This window comes from Panthera tigris, chromosome B3 (assembly GCF_018350195.1).
Source record: "Panthera tigris isolate Pti1 chromosome B3, P.tigris_Pti1_mat1.1, whole genome shotgun sequence".
Taxonomy (NCBI): Eukaryota; Metazoa; Chordata; class Mammalia; order Carnivora; family Felidae; genus Panthera; species Panthera tigris.
The window spans coordinates 61,958,436-61,973,552 of NC_056665.1; the positions used below are offsets into that span (position 1 = coordinate 61,958,436).

The 15,117-nt window shown below is 50.5% G+C and overlaps 1 protein-coding gene across 1 annotated transcript; it reads left to right on the forward strand.

Moving 5' to 3' along the window:
* The first annotated feature begins 315 nt into the window (after positions 1 to 315).
* On the forward strand, positions 316 to 2,783 carry RHOV (ras homolog family member V). Its single transcript, XM_042987717.1, has 3 exons — positions 316 to 1,020; positions 1,217 to 1,275; positions 1,453 to 2,783. Exons 1-3 carry the CDS (start codon positions 813 to 815, stop codon positions 1,894 to 1,896), a joined length of 711 nt encoding a protein of 236 aa, XP_042843651.1. The 5' UTR covers positions 316 to 812; the 3' UTR covers positions 1,897 to 2,783.
* The last annotated feature ends 12,334 nt before the right edge of the window (positions 2,784 to 15,117 follow it).

The following is a 15,117-nucleotide window of genomic DNA, read 5'->3' on the forward strand; positions in this document are numbered from 1 at the left end:
AATTCCTTTAGCAGAGCATAGTGAAGGTGTTTAAAGCCTGTCTTCAAACCCAATCAAGAGCAAGTTTTTCCCTGGGAGTGTGGTAAATTCCCACCTGGTGTGTTCATGCTTGAATTTATCTTCTGGCTTTTTATCATGTGTGTGTGTGTGTGTGTGTGTGTGTGTGTGTGTGTGTGTGTGTTTTAAAGATTTTTTTAAGTAATCTCTACATGGAATGCGGAGCTAGAATTTACAACTCTGAGATTAACAGTCTCATGCTCTACTGACTGAACCAGCCAGGCACTCCCATGATCTGTATATTTTTAAAAATCATTCTTTAATAAGAGCATTATTATCCAGACTTTTATACTCGTGCAAACATATATCTAGGTTTTTGTTTTAATCTGAACAAAGGTTTAATTTGAACATGCTGTATTGTGTGTTCTGCAACTCGCTTCTTCTTCCTAACAATAAATCCTGGATATATTTTCTCTGCCAAGATACCTAGATCTGCCTCATGTTGGCGATTCTTTGTCCTTGTACCTGCGTGATTCTCTGAGCGCCAGTTTTCGGCCTGGCTCTCTTCCTTCCCGGGGTATGCGACCGCCGGACCTCATGGGGAGCGCTGCCCCGGGAGGCCCCGACAGGGTTTGGCGGGTGGGCGGAGTCCCGGGCCGCACGGGACATGCAGATGAGGTGGGCGGAGCCCCCACATATACCCTGGGTTAGCGGCTGGCCGGCGCGCCGGGCTTTGGCGGACTCAGAGGCACCCTACAGAACCTGCTTCCCGGAGCGCAGCGGAGCCTGGTCCCGGGCTGTCCCCGGAGCGGGCCATGCCCCCGCGGGAGCTGAGCGAGGCCGAGTCGTCCCCGCTCCGGGCCCCGACCCCTCCCCCGCGGCGGGGCAGCGCGTCCCCGGAGCTGGGCATCAAGTGCGTGCTGGTGGGCGACGGCGCCGTGGGCAAGAGCAGCCTCATCGTCAGCTACACCTGCAATGGGTACCCCGCGCGCTACCGGCCCACAGCTCTGGACACCTTCTCTGGTACGTTCAACGGCCCCGGCGGCCGCGTGGCTGGGGGTGGGGTTGTGCATCCAGGGGCTGCGGCAGGCGCGGGGACTGGAGGGCAAGGAAGCGCCACGGGAGGGGGACGGAAGCAGGCCCCGAGGTGGCGCTGGTGAGGTCTGGTAGGGCCAAAGATGCTCTTCCTGACTCGCTGTCTCCCGCCCTGACCCTGCAGTGCAAGTCCTGGTGGATGGAGCCCCGGTGCGCATTGAGCTCTGGGACACAGCGGGACAGGTGAGAAGTTGGGCGCGGCCTCTAATGGTCTGGGAGAAGGTGGGCTGGAGGGTGGATAAGAAATGGAGATGGTCTTGGGCCTTTGGAGTCTCAGGTCGGCAACCTCAGGTGACGAGCAGATTCCTGTTCCCTGCGGCAGGGAATAATCCTACTAATGATCTGGCCTTACCATCCTAGGAAGATTTTGACCGCCTTCGCTCCCTTTGCTACCCGGACACTGATGTCTTCCTGGCCTGCTTCAGCGTAGTGCAGCCCAGCTCTTTCCAGAACATCACAGAGAAATGGCTGCCCGAGATCCGCACTCACAACCCCCAAGCTCCTGTGCTGCTGGTAGGCACCCAGGCCGACCTGAGGGACGATGTCAATGTATTGATTCAGCTGGACCAGGGGGGCCGGGAGGGCCCAGTGCCCCAACCCCAGGCTCAGGGTCTAGCGGAGAAGATCCGGGCCTCCTGCTACCTCGAGTGCTCTGCCTTGACGCAGAAGAACTTGAAGGAGGTGTTTGACTCAGCTATTCTCAGTGCCATTGAACACAAAGCCCGGCTGGAGAAGAAATTGAACGCCAAAGGTGTGCGAACCCTCTCTCGCTGCCGATGGAAGAAGTTCTTCTGCTTTGTTTGAACAGCCACAGCAGCTAGGGAGTAATAGGCATAAGACCACAGACTTCTGGAAACTGGGGTACTGGGGCCTTTGAGGGGGATACTGGCAGGGCCAGGCCACCTCATGGGACTTAGTTCCACCTGAACACTGTGAGGACACAGGCCTCTAATTGCCCACTGTAATATGCAAGGGTGGGCCCAGGGCCTGGAGGAGGCAAGGCTCTGAGTTGGATTTCTGTGGTCAAAGATCACAGAGAAATCCCAGCACTTTGATTTTTGTCGGGTGGTCCTAGCAGTGTCATCCACCGCTAAGCAGTTTGGGATCCAGTTCCCAGTTTCTTACCAGGAGACCTCAGGTCAGCCTGGCTGAATTAGGACCCCTTGTGGTGGTCCCCACCCCTTCCTTGGCACAGGGGTGAGGAAGAGCCTGGCAAGAGTAGGAGGGTGGAGAACTTAGAGAGCCGTTTGGGATGGACTGGATAAGACAGAGGTCAACGAGAGATTGAAAGGGAGCAGAAAGTGAGGCCTTGGAGCCTTGGGGCTGGAGGGAGGCTGGTGAGGAGGCAGGTCAGAGGGCTAAGCTTGGAAGGAGGAAGAGCAAGGAGAGCAGAGAAGTGGGGCAGCTGAGGAGCAAGGCTGACACCTGGGCTGCCCTCAGGCCCCAGGGCCACGATGGGCGGGGCTGGTCCCTGGGAAGAACTGGGACTCAGGGCTCCCTAGGCACTGCCCAAACTGGCTGGGCCAGGAGCAGGGCAGGAAGTGAGAGGCAAGGCCCAGCAAGAGGAGGGGGAGGAGCTGCAAACTAGAGCCTGAAGGAAGAAGGGGCTGGGGTTGCCCCTTTCTCCAAGGCCACAGCCTAGAAGGTAGAGAGCAGTACAGAGTCTGCAAATAAAGCCTTAAGTTTCTGAAGCTGCTGTCTCTGTGTCATTTCCTGGAGCTGTCTGCCCATTGCTCTCTCAGAGTCCTCTTCAGGACCCAATAGCCAGGATAGATAGGTTGGGTACTGAAGGACTGAGGCTAGACTGAGAGGTGGGGCTGCACTAGATGAGACAGGGTGATGGGAACTGGACTGGGGGGGGGACAGGTCTGGGGCTCCCCACTTGGAGCTTAGTTGGTTCCCAGGAGAGCTAGCGTGGGAAGCAGCCTAGGAACGGGTTTCCCCAGGTGTCAGCGCCAGAGCTGCTTTCCCATGACCTCACCAGGCGGGTAGTGCCCCTCCCCTCTCCCCCTCCTTTCTAGAGCACCTCGCTCATCACTGGGGCTCTGGGCAGTGCTAGGCCCTCTAACCTTCCTGCTCTGATCCTTCTAACTGTCCACAGGGTCTCGGGGTAGGGGGCCACTTGGCTCAGAGCCTGAGAATGACATAACTCCATACAGCCTAAACCTCAACCACTGGCCAAACTTCTGGGTCAAGTTGGTTGGACCTAGTCTTCAGTCTTGGCACTCAAAGTCCACATAAGGACTGACTAAAGGTCAAGGTGCGTGTTTTCAGTAATTTAAATAGCAGTTTGGACCCAGAAATCCTGGGGAGTGAGGGTTTATTGGGTGATGACTTGGAGAGGAGCAGGGATCCAGAGAAGATTCCCTGGAATTGGAGCTAGAAGAAACTTTAAAGGGTACCTTGGGGGGAAACACACACTTTCTTTACCCACAAAGAAAGTGAGCCCTGGAGAAAAAAGGTAATACCTCAAGTGCAAACTAGAGTTCCATACATGGGTAAGTGTTATTCCTATGGAGAGGTATTTCTAAGGCACACCTGCTAAGCAACTGCTGGGCTAGGTGAGTGTGCACCCTTGTCCCAGCCCGGCTCCCTCTGCAGGAAGTAACAGCTGCCTGTGTAAAGAGCAGGGCTGAGGGACAGAAATCCTAGCCAAGTGAAATCTTAGATAATCTCCCAACTTAGTTTTAGCCAAGACTATCCAGCTCCTGTTCCACCAGGGCCCATCCCCAAGAGCTCCAGCCATCCCATCTGCCCTTGTCCCCTTGCCCCTCAGGTAGAGGTTCTGGGGCTGTACTATTGCAGACAGGTTCTGAGGGGTCTCACACCCCAGCTAAACAGCCTCTGTTACCTCAACCCAGCCTAACTCACATCCCTCTAGGGCAGAGACCTGGGTTCAAGTTCAGGCTGTGACATCAACCATGACCTTAAGCAAACCATTTCCCTTCTGTGTGCCTCAAAGTCCTCATTTGCAACATGAAGGACTCAGGATTCTGGGGATGACTGGCTGGCTTATTCAGTAGAGCATGCGATTCTCAATCTTAGGGTTGTGAGTTCAAGTCCCTGTTGGCCAATGAGTCTACTTTAAAAAAAAAAACAACTCAGGATTCTGGAATAAAGGTTTTCAAACTGCTCCAAGGGGACTCAGAGGTGCCATGAAATGGGGGAGTAAGTCTAATCAGGTGATCTCGGGGGGCCCCCCCACCTCCAGCTTCTTCCCTAACTCTCTGATGGTACCAGCACATCCATGGCACTATGTCTCTTCTTCTGGGTCACTGAGCCTGGTCGGCACCTCTGTCAGCCTTGCCCTCTCCATCCCTGCCACTGCTGCTCTCCGTCTAGGTCCTCCAGTGTTGCTGCCTTCACTTTGGCAGCTCTCTGACTCAGGACTGTTACCAGCCCTCGTTGCCTGCAGTGAACTCCCAGGCCCTCATTTAGCATTCAAGGCCTTTTCAAATCTGACACCAACCTGGACCAGGCCAGCTGGTCCCAGTGATCCCATTCCCTAATCCCCAATTATTTTTTGACTTCTGATGCCCAAGTCTTTGCTTTTGCCAAATCCTTTAGTTTGCAAAGTATGCCCACCCCACCCCTCACCACCCTGTGTCCTGTTTCTCTTCTGACCATCCAATACTCCCCTTTTCCAGGAAGTGTCTCTTACTTGTATTAGTGTCTGCACTGCTCTCTTGGCATTTGAAGGGCACTCTTAATTTGGTTACTTACTCAGGCTGCATCTTCCCAGCGAAATAGAAAGTCCTCTTCATGCCTCTGTGCTCCCATGGGGTCTTGGGCTCAGGCAATGTTTGCTGCTGGCCCTTAAGTGCTTATGATAAAAAGCCAACCAGTGAGCCATGGAAGGGACTCTGAGGTTCAAGTTCAGCTCCAGATATGTGTTACTGAAGCCTGGAGGTAGGCCTAAGAGCAATGGCTTGCTGGAAAGGCCCTCAGAGATGCAGGGACCAACCCCATGCAGGACGGGTGGGATTTACCTCTGGTTCCAAACCCACCAATCACTCTGCTTCTGTTTCTCTCTATAATATCTATTTTTATCTCTTTCCTTTGCCCTTTTCCTCTCTCTTTCCAGTCTTGAATCTAAATTTAAAAGTATTAATTATATTAATCAGATAAAATTGTGTGTTTCTTACATCTACATTCTTCCATGGCCTTATGGATGTAAATTGTTTGGTTTTTTTTTAAGTGTATTTATTTTGAGAAAGCCAGAGACAGTGTGAGGCAAGGGGCAGAGACAGAGGGAGACAGAGAATCCCTAGCAGGTTCTGTGCTGTCAGCACAGAGACTGATGCATGGCTCAGACCCATGAACCATGAGATCATGACCTGAGCTGAAACCAAGAGTCAGATGCCTAACCGACTGAGCCATCCAGGTGCCCCAAATGTAAATTATTTTTAATGTCTATGTAACCAACACTTAGCTGATTTTTAAATGTTTATTTTCCCATAATAAATACTCATAGGAAAATTAGAAAATCCTAAGAACTAGAAGATTAAAACTTTAGTAATATTCTTAATTCCTAAAGATCATCAGTAGTAACATTTTGATGTACTTCCTTCCAGCCTATTCTGTGCATATTTTTGAAATACTTATTTTCTGGTCATGCTGTATATACAATTTTGTATTTTTGGGTTTTTTTTTTTTTCATTTAAAAATTTAACAGGGGTGCCTGACTGGCTCAGTCAGTGGAGCAGAGCATGAAGCTCTTGGTCTCGGAGTCGTGAGTTCAAGCTTCACACTGCGGGTAGAGCTTATTTAAAAGAATAGAAGCACCTGAGTGGCTCAGTCGGTTAAGCATCCAACTTCAGCTCAGGTCATGATCTCATAGCCCGTGAGTTCGAGCCCCATATAGGAGTCTCTGTTAACAGCTCAGAGCCTGGAGCCTTCTTTGGATTCTCTGTCTCCCTCTATCTCTGCCCCTCCCCCACTCACACTCTGTCTCTCAAAAATGAGTAAACATTAAAAAAAAAATAGGGGTGCTTGGCTGGCTTAGTTGGTAGAACATGTGACTCTTGATTTCGGAATTGTGAGTTTGAGTCCCATGTTGGGTGTAGAGATTACTTAAAAAATATATATATTAAAAAAAGAGTAAAAATACTTTCTAATACTTAAAAAATATATACCCAATGTGGGCCTGGAACTCACAGCCCCAAAACCAAGAGTTGCATGCTCTACCAACTGAGGCAGCCAGGTGCTCCAATATATAGAATTTTAACAGTGTTTTTCATGTTATAAACTCTGACCAGAGGCTGAACCCGTATTTGTATATTTGCTTACTGTTTCACCCTGACCATACTTTCTTCGACTAGATCCCGATTTGGGAGCACTTAGGTTGTTTTCCTTTAATTTTTTTTTTAAACATTTATTTATTTTTGAAAGACAGAGAGAGACAGAGCATGAGCAGGGGGAGAGGGAGACAGAATCCAAAGCAGGCTCTAGGCTCTGAGCTGTCAGCACAGAGCCCGAAGCAGGGCTAGAACTCACGAATCATGAGATCATGACTTAGGCCGAAGTCAGACGCTTAACTGACTGAGCCACCCAGGAGCCCCTAATTTTTTTTCTATTATAAATGATACTACATCGACATTTGATTATTTTTTCCACCATGGGTTGGTGACCATTTACAGAAAAAAAAGTTCGTTTTTGGTTTGGAGACTGGATCTCATATAATCCCAAGTGACTCTTATGAGAGAGCTTGGGTTTCTGTGTATGTATGACTCGGGTGGTGGTGGGGGGGTTGCTCTTTTTGTTGGAGCATGACTAGCAGATTGTGGGTGTTCAATAAATACTAAATGATGGCAAGTTGCATGTATATTACGTATTTGTGTTCACATACATTTCTGTGTGTCCCTGTTTTTGTTCGTGCATATTTAAAGTGGGTATTGTCTTTGTGCAAAACTCAGAATAATGCCATATATGTGCAAGTCTGTGTATCTATGTCTGTAAATGTAGTGTCTGTCTTTAGGCAAGATGTGTACAGCCCTGCATGTGTATGTCTGTGTACCTACATGAGGTCTGCCCCTAGATGAGTGTGTATTATACACAAATCTATGTGTGTGTCTGGGTGTGTATGTTGATCTCTGCGCCTGTGTGTGCACATGTAGGTTGGGCCTAGTGTCTATGTGTTCGTGTGTGCCTGGGCCCAGTTCTGTGTGGATCTGTGAGTGGGGTCTCTCTCCGTAGGCATCCTTGTTCTGCGTGTGAGTGTGTGTGCACCGGAAGGAGGGGTGTCTTGCTTGCTTTCCCCCTGGGAGCAGAGTGGTGCCCAGGGCGGGCGTGACGCACCCTCCCTGAGCTCCCCATTCTCCTGGGAACCAGCTTGGGAGAGTGAGCGAGACCGAGAGCAGACTGCGTCAGGAGCACCAGCCCCTTTTGCAACCAGCCCAGGCCCCAGGCGGTAACCGCGGCTCTCACAGGTCAGACCTGCCCACCATCCCTGGCTGCCAGGAACCCAGCTCCCACGGGGCTGCACCGTCAGCTCCCTCCTTGGGCCTGCGCCAGATCCTCCAGGGTGAGCAGGACTCAGCCAGCCGAGGGGCCACATTAGTCACCCTGTGACAACAGAAGGGAGTGACTTCCTGGGCCTGGGCAGCACTGGCTGTCCCAGGGAATCACTGCTTTCTGCCCCTGATTGCAGCAGTGATGAGGCAGCCTTATCACCTTCTGTTCTTACACCTGAACTTCAGGATAGGCCTGGCGGCTCTCATCAGCTCCAATTTTTAGATGAAAAGACCGAAGCACAGAGTCCCCTGACCAAGGTGTAGGCCAAGCTGGGCCTCGGATGTGAGTTTCCTGACTCTGGGACCAGGCCTCTTTCTAGAGCTCTAGGTTTCTGCCGCCTAGAATTGATTCTCTTAGAGGGCAGGGCTGGGAGTCATGGGACAGATTTGGTTTTTCTAGGCTGAGGAGTGGGGCAGAGAGAGACAGGGCTGGAGGTGAGTTGTGGGGAGAGATGTCGGCACTGAACTAGGATTGCCCTCCTAGTGGAACACTTTCAAGGCTTTCTCCACTGAACAGAGGATTTGTCCCACAACTGGGATGACCGTGAAATTCATTGTCAGATTCAGGATATATATTTTTTAATTTTTAAATGTTTTTACTTACTTTTGAGAGAGAGAAAGAGAGAGCACAAGTGGAGGAGGGGCAGAGAGAATGTGAAGCAGGCTCCAGGCTCTGAGCTGTTAGCAGAGAGTCCGATGGAGGGCCTGAACTTGTAAACCACGAGATCATGACCTGAGCTGAAGTCGGATGCTCAACCGACTGAGCCACCCAGGCGCCCTGATTCAGGATATTTTTAAGATTGAATAGGACCTATATTAATACCCATCCTTGGGGCACCTGGGTGGCTCAGTCGGTTGAGCATCCGACTTTGCCTCAGGTCATGATCTCATTCGTGGTTTGTGGCTTCAAACCCCACATCAGGCTCGCTGCTGTCAGCACAGAGCCTTCTTCGGATTCTCTGTCCCCCTCTATCTCTGTCCCTCCCCCGCTCATACTCTCTCTCCCAAAAATAAATAAAACATTACAAAAAAAAAATACCTGTCCTATGTTCACCCTACTTGTAACCCCTTTGGAAGACAGAGCCAGTCATTGTCACCAGCAATATGGCCTCCTTGACCCTCACCTGTACCAATCTGCCTCTCTCTCCAGGTGTCCAGATGACTCGCTGGCCCCTTGGCAGTGAAGGGCAGCAGGGGAACCTTTGGGCCAAGTGGGGGCAGATAGGTTCCCTCAGGCCCCCTTGAAGCTGGCAGAAAATCAGGCAGCACAGACCCCATCCAGGGACACCTGATCCATGATGGCTTCCTCCCTCAGACTTGTGGCCATGTTCTGCTGCCTCTGCCCATATGCTCCCCCTCTCCAGTACCCTGCACCAGTTGGGGAGTAAGCAGAGCCTGTCCCCAGGGGTCTCCCTCTGGGCACAGTGAGATCACTGTCCTGGTGAGACAGGGGATCCCTCATTCCTGGAGCACCACTGCCCAATAGACCATGTGCTATGCTGACCACCCCATCTCCATGGGGCCCTCCTGTTTCAGCTCCATCCCTGACTTGCTGGGTGACTTTGGGCAAATTACCGCCTTCCTCCTTGTCTGAGTTTCTCTCAGTTGGGAAGTGGGGCTTATACTTTCTGCCCCTCCCTGGCTCCCAGGGGACCTGCAGGGATAAGCAAGATAATAGCGGGGAACTGATTTAGAGGAAGCTATTGAGAGCCAAGTAAGAGGTATCAGTGCTGGCCTGTGTTTACATGGGTGTGGACTTTGGGTTCCCAGCATTCTGGGGCTTGGGACCAGCCCTGACAGCTTCTTGGCCTGGCACCTGGCTCTCTTGTCCCACTTCCAGAGAAAGGACCAAAACCAAAGCCAGGAGTCTAGTCTTCTAGAGAAGATGTCAGAGCAAAAAGTTTGGGGCTCAGGAACAATGGCCTAGCTCTGTCCCCAACTACTGGCTGTTTAACCTTGGGCTGGTCACTGCCCCTCTCTGGGCCTCAACAGTTTGACAGCCTCCCTCAGCTCTGCACTCAGGGATCTCAAGTCTGTAACCAGAGGCCAACATCATGATTTGGGGATAAGAAAGGACCTTGTCATCTGCTCCTTTACTTTTCATAGGCTGTGATGTACCTCTCTTTGAGAGCCACAGGTTAACCCTCTCTTTGAGAGTCAGCCTGGTTAACCCAAGTCCTAAATTGGTTACAAAAGGGATCATTTGGGAGAATGCTTAAAACCTAGCACAGGCCTCTCCTCCACCCACAGCTGTCCGTGGAAAGGGTGCTGGCCCTTGTCCCCTCCCCCACGACACCTGCAACTGCCTCCACCCACAACTCCACTCCCCGCCTTCACCAGGTTTCCACCTGGCTCTTCTCCTTAGCTGGCTCTTTCCTGACCCCAGCAGGCTTTGAAACTCTTCACTTTTGAACTGCTCTCTTCCAGGCCTCCTGCCACCCCTCCAAGCACTCCTCCTTTGGGTCTTCTCCCTCCAAGAAGAGGTTCTGTCTCAAGGTCCGGAGTTTCTCTCTCCCAGCAATCTCCCACTCCTCCATTTCCCCTTACCCAGCCTACTTCCAAATCCAGGCACTGGACCCACTCCACCAAGCCCAGAACCTCACCGCTAGAGTGTTAGGGACTCACCAGGATGCACCTGCAGTGGGAAAATGCAGTGCTGACTGGCCCAAAGACTACAAAACTCGTATGTTTTTGCCTTGCTCCTGGCTTTTTTTAACTTTCCTTCTTGCTCTTTCTTGCCTTCTTCCTACTTTATACTCATATTATCTCATACTTTATAGATGCTTTTAAGCTGCCTTTAAATTCTTCCTCAGGAAGGCAAGGCATAAGCAAACAAAAACTAATCAACAATAAAATCAGTGAAACCAGTCTCCAGCTGGTACCTGGGGCCTGGTTCTCTCAACGCTGCCCCTCCCGCTAGGCCGTGTTTCTGCCGGTGACGCTGCCACCCACCCCGGCTCCCAGGACAGAAAATCTGAAGGCTCCGCTGACCCCGATTCTTCCTCTGCACACTCCAGGTACTGAGCCTTCCAGCTTCCCCTTTCCCCAGATCTCAGAAGCTCCCTCTTCTTTTCCCTCCCCAGCACAGAGCTGCATGGTCTGATGATTTGTTTCTTCCTGGAATATATCTGAATACTTTTTCAAAAGATTAACTTTTTCTTATTACAAAAGCAATAGACATTTATTGTAGAAAATTTAGAGAATTCAGGCTGACAAAAGAAAACTAGAGAGATAACACTGGACATTTGGGTAAATATCCTTTTCCAGTTTTGAAGTTCTTATATTTATTTATTTTGAGAAAGAGATAGAGTACAAGCAGGGGGGGGCAGAGAGGGAGACACAGAATCTGAAGCAGGCTCCAGACTCCGAGCTGTCAGCACTGAGCCCCACATGGGACTCAAACTCATGAATCACAAGATCATGCCCTGAGCCGAAGTTAAGAGTTGGACGCTTAACAGACTGAGCCACCCTGTTTTGGTGTTTTTAACATATAGCCTTTTTTTTCTTTTTCTTTTCTTTTCTTTTTTTTTTTTTTTTAACCCCGCAACGAGGAGCTTCTCCACTTCTTTCCTGGTTTATTTTCTTGGTCCTCCTGGCACCAGGCTCCCCTGATAGAATTCCCCCCAGGAGCCACTGCAGTTTGGGGGAAAAAAAGGCAGGCATTCTGGGAGAGCCTGTGGGAGAGTTTGGGCCACCTCTCCTCCACCCCACACTGAAGCTGGCCTTCTGGATTTGGGGGCTATCAGGTGGTGTTATTGACAACAACCCCTCCCAAGGAGACTTGAAAAGTACCTTCCCAGGCTTTAGTCTAGGGGTGGGGTGGGGAAGGGAGTGGTCTTGTGCAATAGAGAAAACCACTCCTCATTCAGGGCTGTTTGTTTAAGTGGGCAGGGTTGAGTTTGGGAGAAAACCCAGTTTTTGTCAGTGTTTATTTGAATTGTTGGGCCCAATAGGTTTTGGAGAAAACTTCCCAATATGGGAAGAGAGGTTGGGTTATAAGGGACAAGACGATGGGGGTCCCAAGGTTGACTGCCTGGAGTGGCAGCCTGGGTGGGGGCTCTGGATGGGTTGGTGCCTGCCCAGCTCATGAGGACCCAAACTCAGTGCCTGGATTGCTGCAGGAATGTGGGTCCCAAATTGCCAGTCTCCCACGCTTTCCCCAAAAGCTAGAAAAGTGGATTTTTTTTTAATGTTAGTAAATAATCAAAAAAATTAAACCACTGTGTCAAAGCATGGTTGGCTGCCAGCGTGCAACTTTTTTTTTTTTTTTAATGTTTATTTATTTTTGAGAGAGAGAGCGAGTGGTAGAGGGGGCAGAGAGAGAGGAAGACACAGGATCTGAAGCAGGCTCCAGGCTCTGAGCTGTCAGCCCAAAACCTGACACGGGACTCAAACTCCCCACCAACAAGACCATGGCCCGAGCCGAAGTCGGATGCTCAAGTGACTGAGACACCAAGGTGCCCTGCCGGCATGCAACTTTTTGACTAGACTTTACTGCACATCTACTCTTATCCTTTACACAGGTTGTCCCAATTTACTTAATGTGGCTTCCTCCCTCTTTCCCTCTCCTGTGGTCCAACCTCCAGTGATATGGCCTGTTTACCTAACCATTCTTTAAAGCGGAGTCTGAATTGCTCCTTCCCCTGCTCAAATCTGTCTTCACCGATGTGTTCATCAATGTAGTCTCTACCCACCAAGTTCCCGGCTTTCCCTCTCAGTGCTTCAGCCAAACTGAGCAACTTGTTGATCCCCAATGAAAACAAGACCCGTGATCTTCACTGCCTGGTTTTTACTCACTATGACTTTGTTATGCCTGGAACACCCACACCCACCTGCTCATCTCTTTTTTTACCTCCTCCATGAAGCCATTTCTCAACCTCCCTCTTGATTTCCACGGCTTGACCAACCTCTGCTTTATTCAACAGCCATTTGTTGGACACCTTGTATCCACAAGCAGGGCCTGGCATGGGGAGTACAAGATAAATAAGACCCCATCCCCAGGGTGCCTGGCTGGCTCAGTCCAAGGAGGATGCAATTCTTGATCTCAGGGTCGTGGGTTTGAGACCCATATTAGGTGTAGAGATTATTTAAATAAATTTAAAAAAAGAAAAAAAACATCCCCATCCCTGCCCTGAGGAGCCTCCTCCAGATGAGGGCAGGCATACACTACCATGGGCCATGTGTGTGCAGCAGAAAGAACAGCGATGGGCTTTGGCTGAAGAAACAAGGAAGGCTTTTTGAGCTTCATCACAGGGTGTGTAGAGGTTTCCTGGGGGCAAAGAGGCATTTGAGGTAGATACTACTGCCTGTACAAAGGAATGGAGGTGTGAAAGTTCTAAGAAAGGGAGTCACTTGGGTGAGGATGGCTGGGAAAGTCACAGAAAGCAGCAGCTTAGGGACCAATTTTTTTTTTTTTAACAGTATTTGCATTCCTTCTGCTGGCACTCTACAGTGTTAGCTCCAAAAGAGCAGGGACTGCGTCTCCGCTTTCATTGCTTCACACCTGCCACCTGCCTGGGATTGAGTACCCTTTTCTCTAACCTTTGCAGCGAAACACAGTACCAGCTGGGTGGTGAAAGTGCCCCCTAGCGGCCCCTGTGCAATCCTTCCTCCCAGCACCGTAGCTGACCTGGCTGACTCCTCCCTCCATCCCAGATCTGACTGGGGATGGCGCTTTGCTTAGCATTTTCTCACTTCATCTCCATCCCTCCCTCAGAGGAGGACGTTCCTTTCTGTCCAACACTTATAAGCATTTATAAGGGTTGATCACTGTTCTAGGCATTGGGATACAGCATTTAATGAGTCATTAATCACCTCAGCTTTGGAAGTGCTTCGGAGATCCAAGAGATAATGGGGGTTGTCCCCAGTGCTAGGGGGACTAGAAGGACCAAATCCATTTAGAGGCTCGAAGGATGGATGAATGGCCTATGAAATGGGATCAGCCAAAGCACAGTAGCAAGCCCCGCCCCTGTCATCTATCCATTACCATTTACTAAGGTCATGGAGGGGATGTGGGGTGATGGAGACCCAGAGAAGATTACAATACCATCTGTTGTCTCCAGGGAAGACAGCTAAGTAAACAGAAAGGCGAAAGGGGCACTCCATGCTCAGGGTTCTGTTAGCAGATGCCAGGGCATTTTCTCCCCTCCCTGGATGTGTGTGGGAGCATTTGGGGAGTAAGGATTAGGCTGAAAGATGAGAAAGGAGGATGTGGTCCAGGCTGAGTACAACAGGTACAAAAACACAGAAGTGTGAGAGTTAGCCATCAAAAGGATGCTAGAAAGGTTCTGCTTCTTGATCTGGGTCTTGCCTTCTGGGTGTGTGCAGTGATGGAAATCAATTGAGCTGGACACTTGTATGAGTCAAGTATGTACATTCACCCTCAATCATTTAAAGGTAGCCTCCAACCTCTCACATTCCTGTGTTATTTTCCTGTGTAGTAATTATTACAATCTAAAAGTATCTCTTTGGTAACACTAGACTCAGGAGCCACATTCATGTTAGGGTTTGAATCTGGCCCTCCAGTACCAGCTCCAGGACCCTGGGAACTCAGCTTTGCTGAATCAGCTTCCTGTAAACCGGGGATAATAGAACCTTCATCATAGGGCTGTGTGCTGAGGCAATGACTTGAGATACATAGGTGCTTCCTATGGGCTTATCTTGACAAATATCAGATTGGCGGTACCTGGCACACAGAAGCTCAGTATGTAATTTGTTGAAGAAATGAATTAAAGGGGGTGCCTGGGTGGCCCAGTTGGTTGAGCATCTGACTTGTGGTTTTGGCTCAGGTCATGATCTCACAGTTCATGAGATTGAACCCCCTCTCTGGTTCTGCACTGACAGCACAGAGCCTGCTTGGGATTCTTTCTCTTCCTCGTTCTCTGCCCCTCCCCCACTCAACGTGCACAAGTTCTCTTTCTTTCAAATAAACTTAAAAAAGATGAATTAAAGGATTTTTTTTTTTTTTTGCACCAAACAAAAGTTGGCTGACACAAGTGGAGGGGTGTGGGCTGGAGTGGGATACCTCAACTAAAGGCTCCTGGGCAGGAACTCAGAGCTTGGGGAGCAGCTATACTCCTGCGAAGAAGCCAAAGCTTCCGTGGGTGAGCAGGAGAGATGGGTGACCTGGGCCCCCACACCAGAGGGAACAGGGAGAAGAACCAGGGTTCAAACCTTTGCTCCCTCCCTCCCCTGGGTCCTCCACTATATACCGCAGTTAGGATCTGCCCCAGCCACTGAGCAGGCTTGTTGACAGGCTCAAACCAGGAAGAAATAATGCTACACAGCAGCACCGCAGCTTCCCTGGGCCCCCTTCTTGCACAGCCTCTCACCCCTCCCCTCTGGTGGTCAAACTTGGCAGTTCTTTCCACCCTCGGGGGCTGGGGCAGTTTCGGGAAGGGTGGGGAAACCTGCTGAACAGGGTGGCCAAAGCCTGAACCGGTTGTACGGGGCAGTCCCATCTCCCCCCAGCAGCCCTGTCCTTCTCTTGGCCCACAGAGCAGAGGTAGCAGCC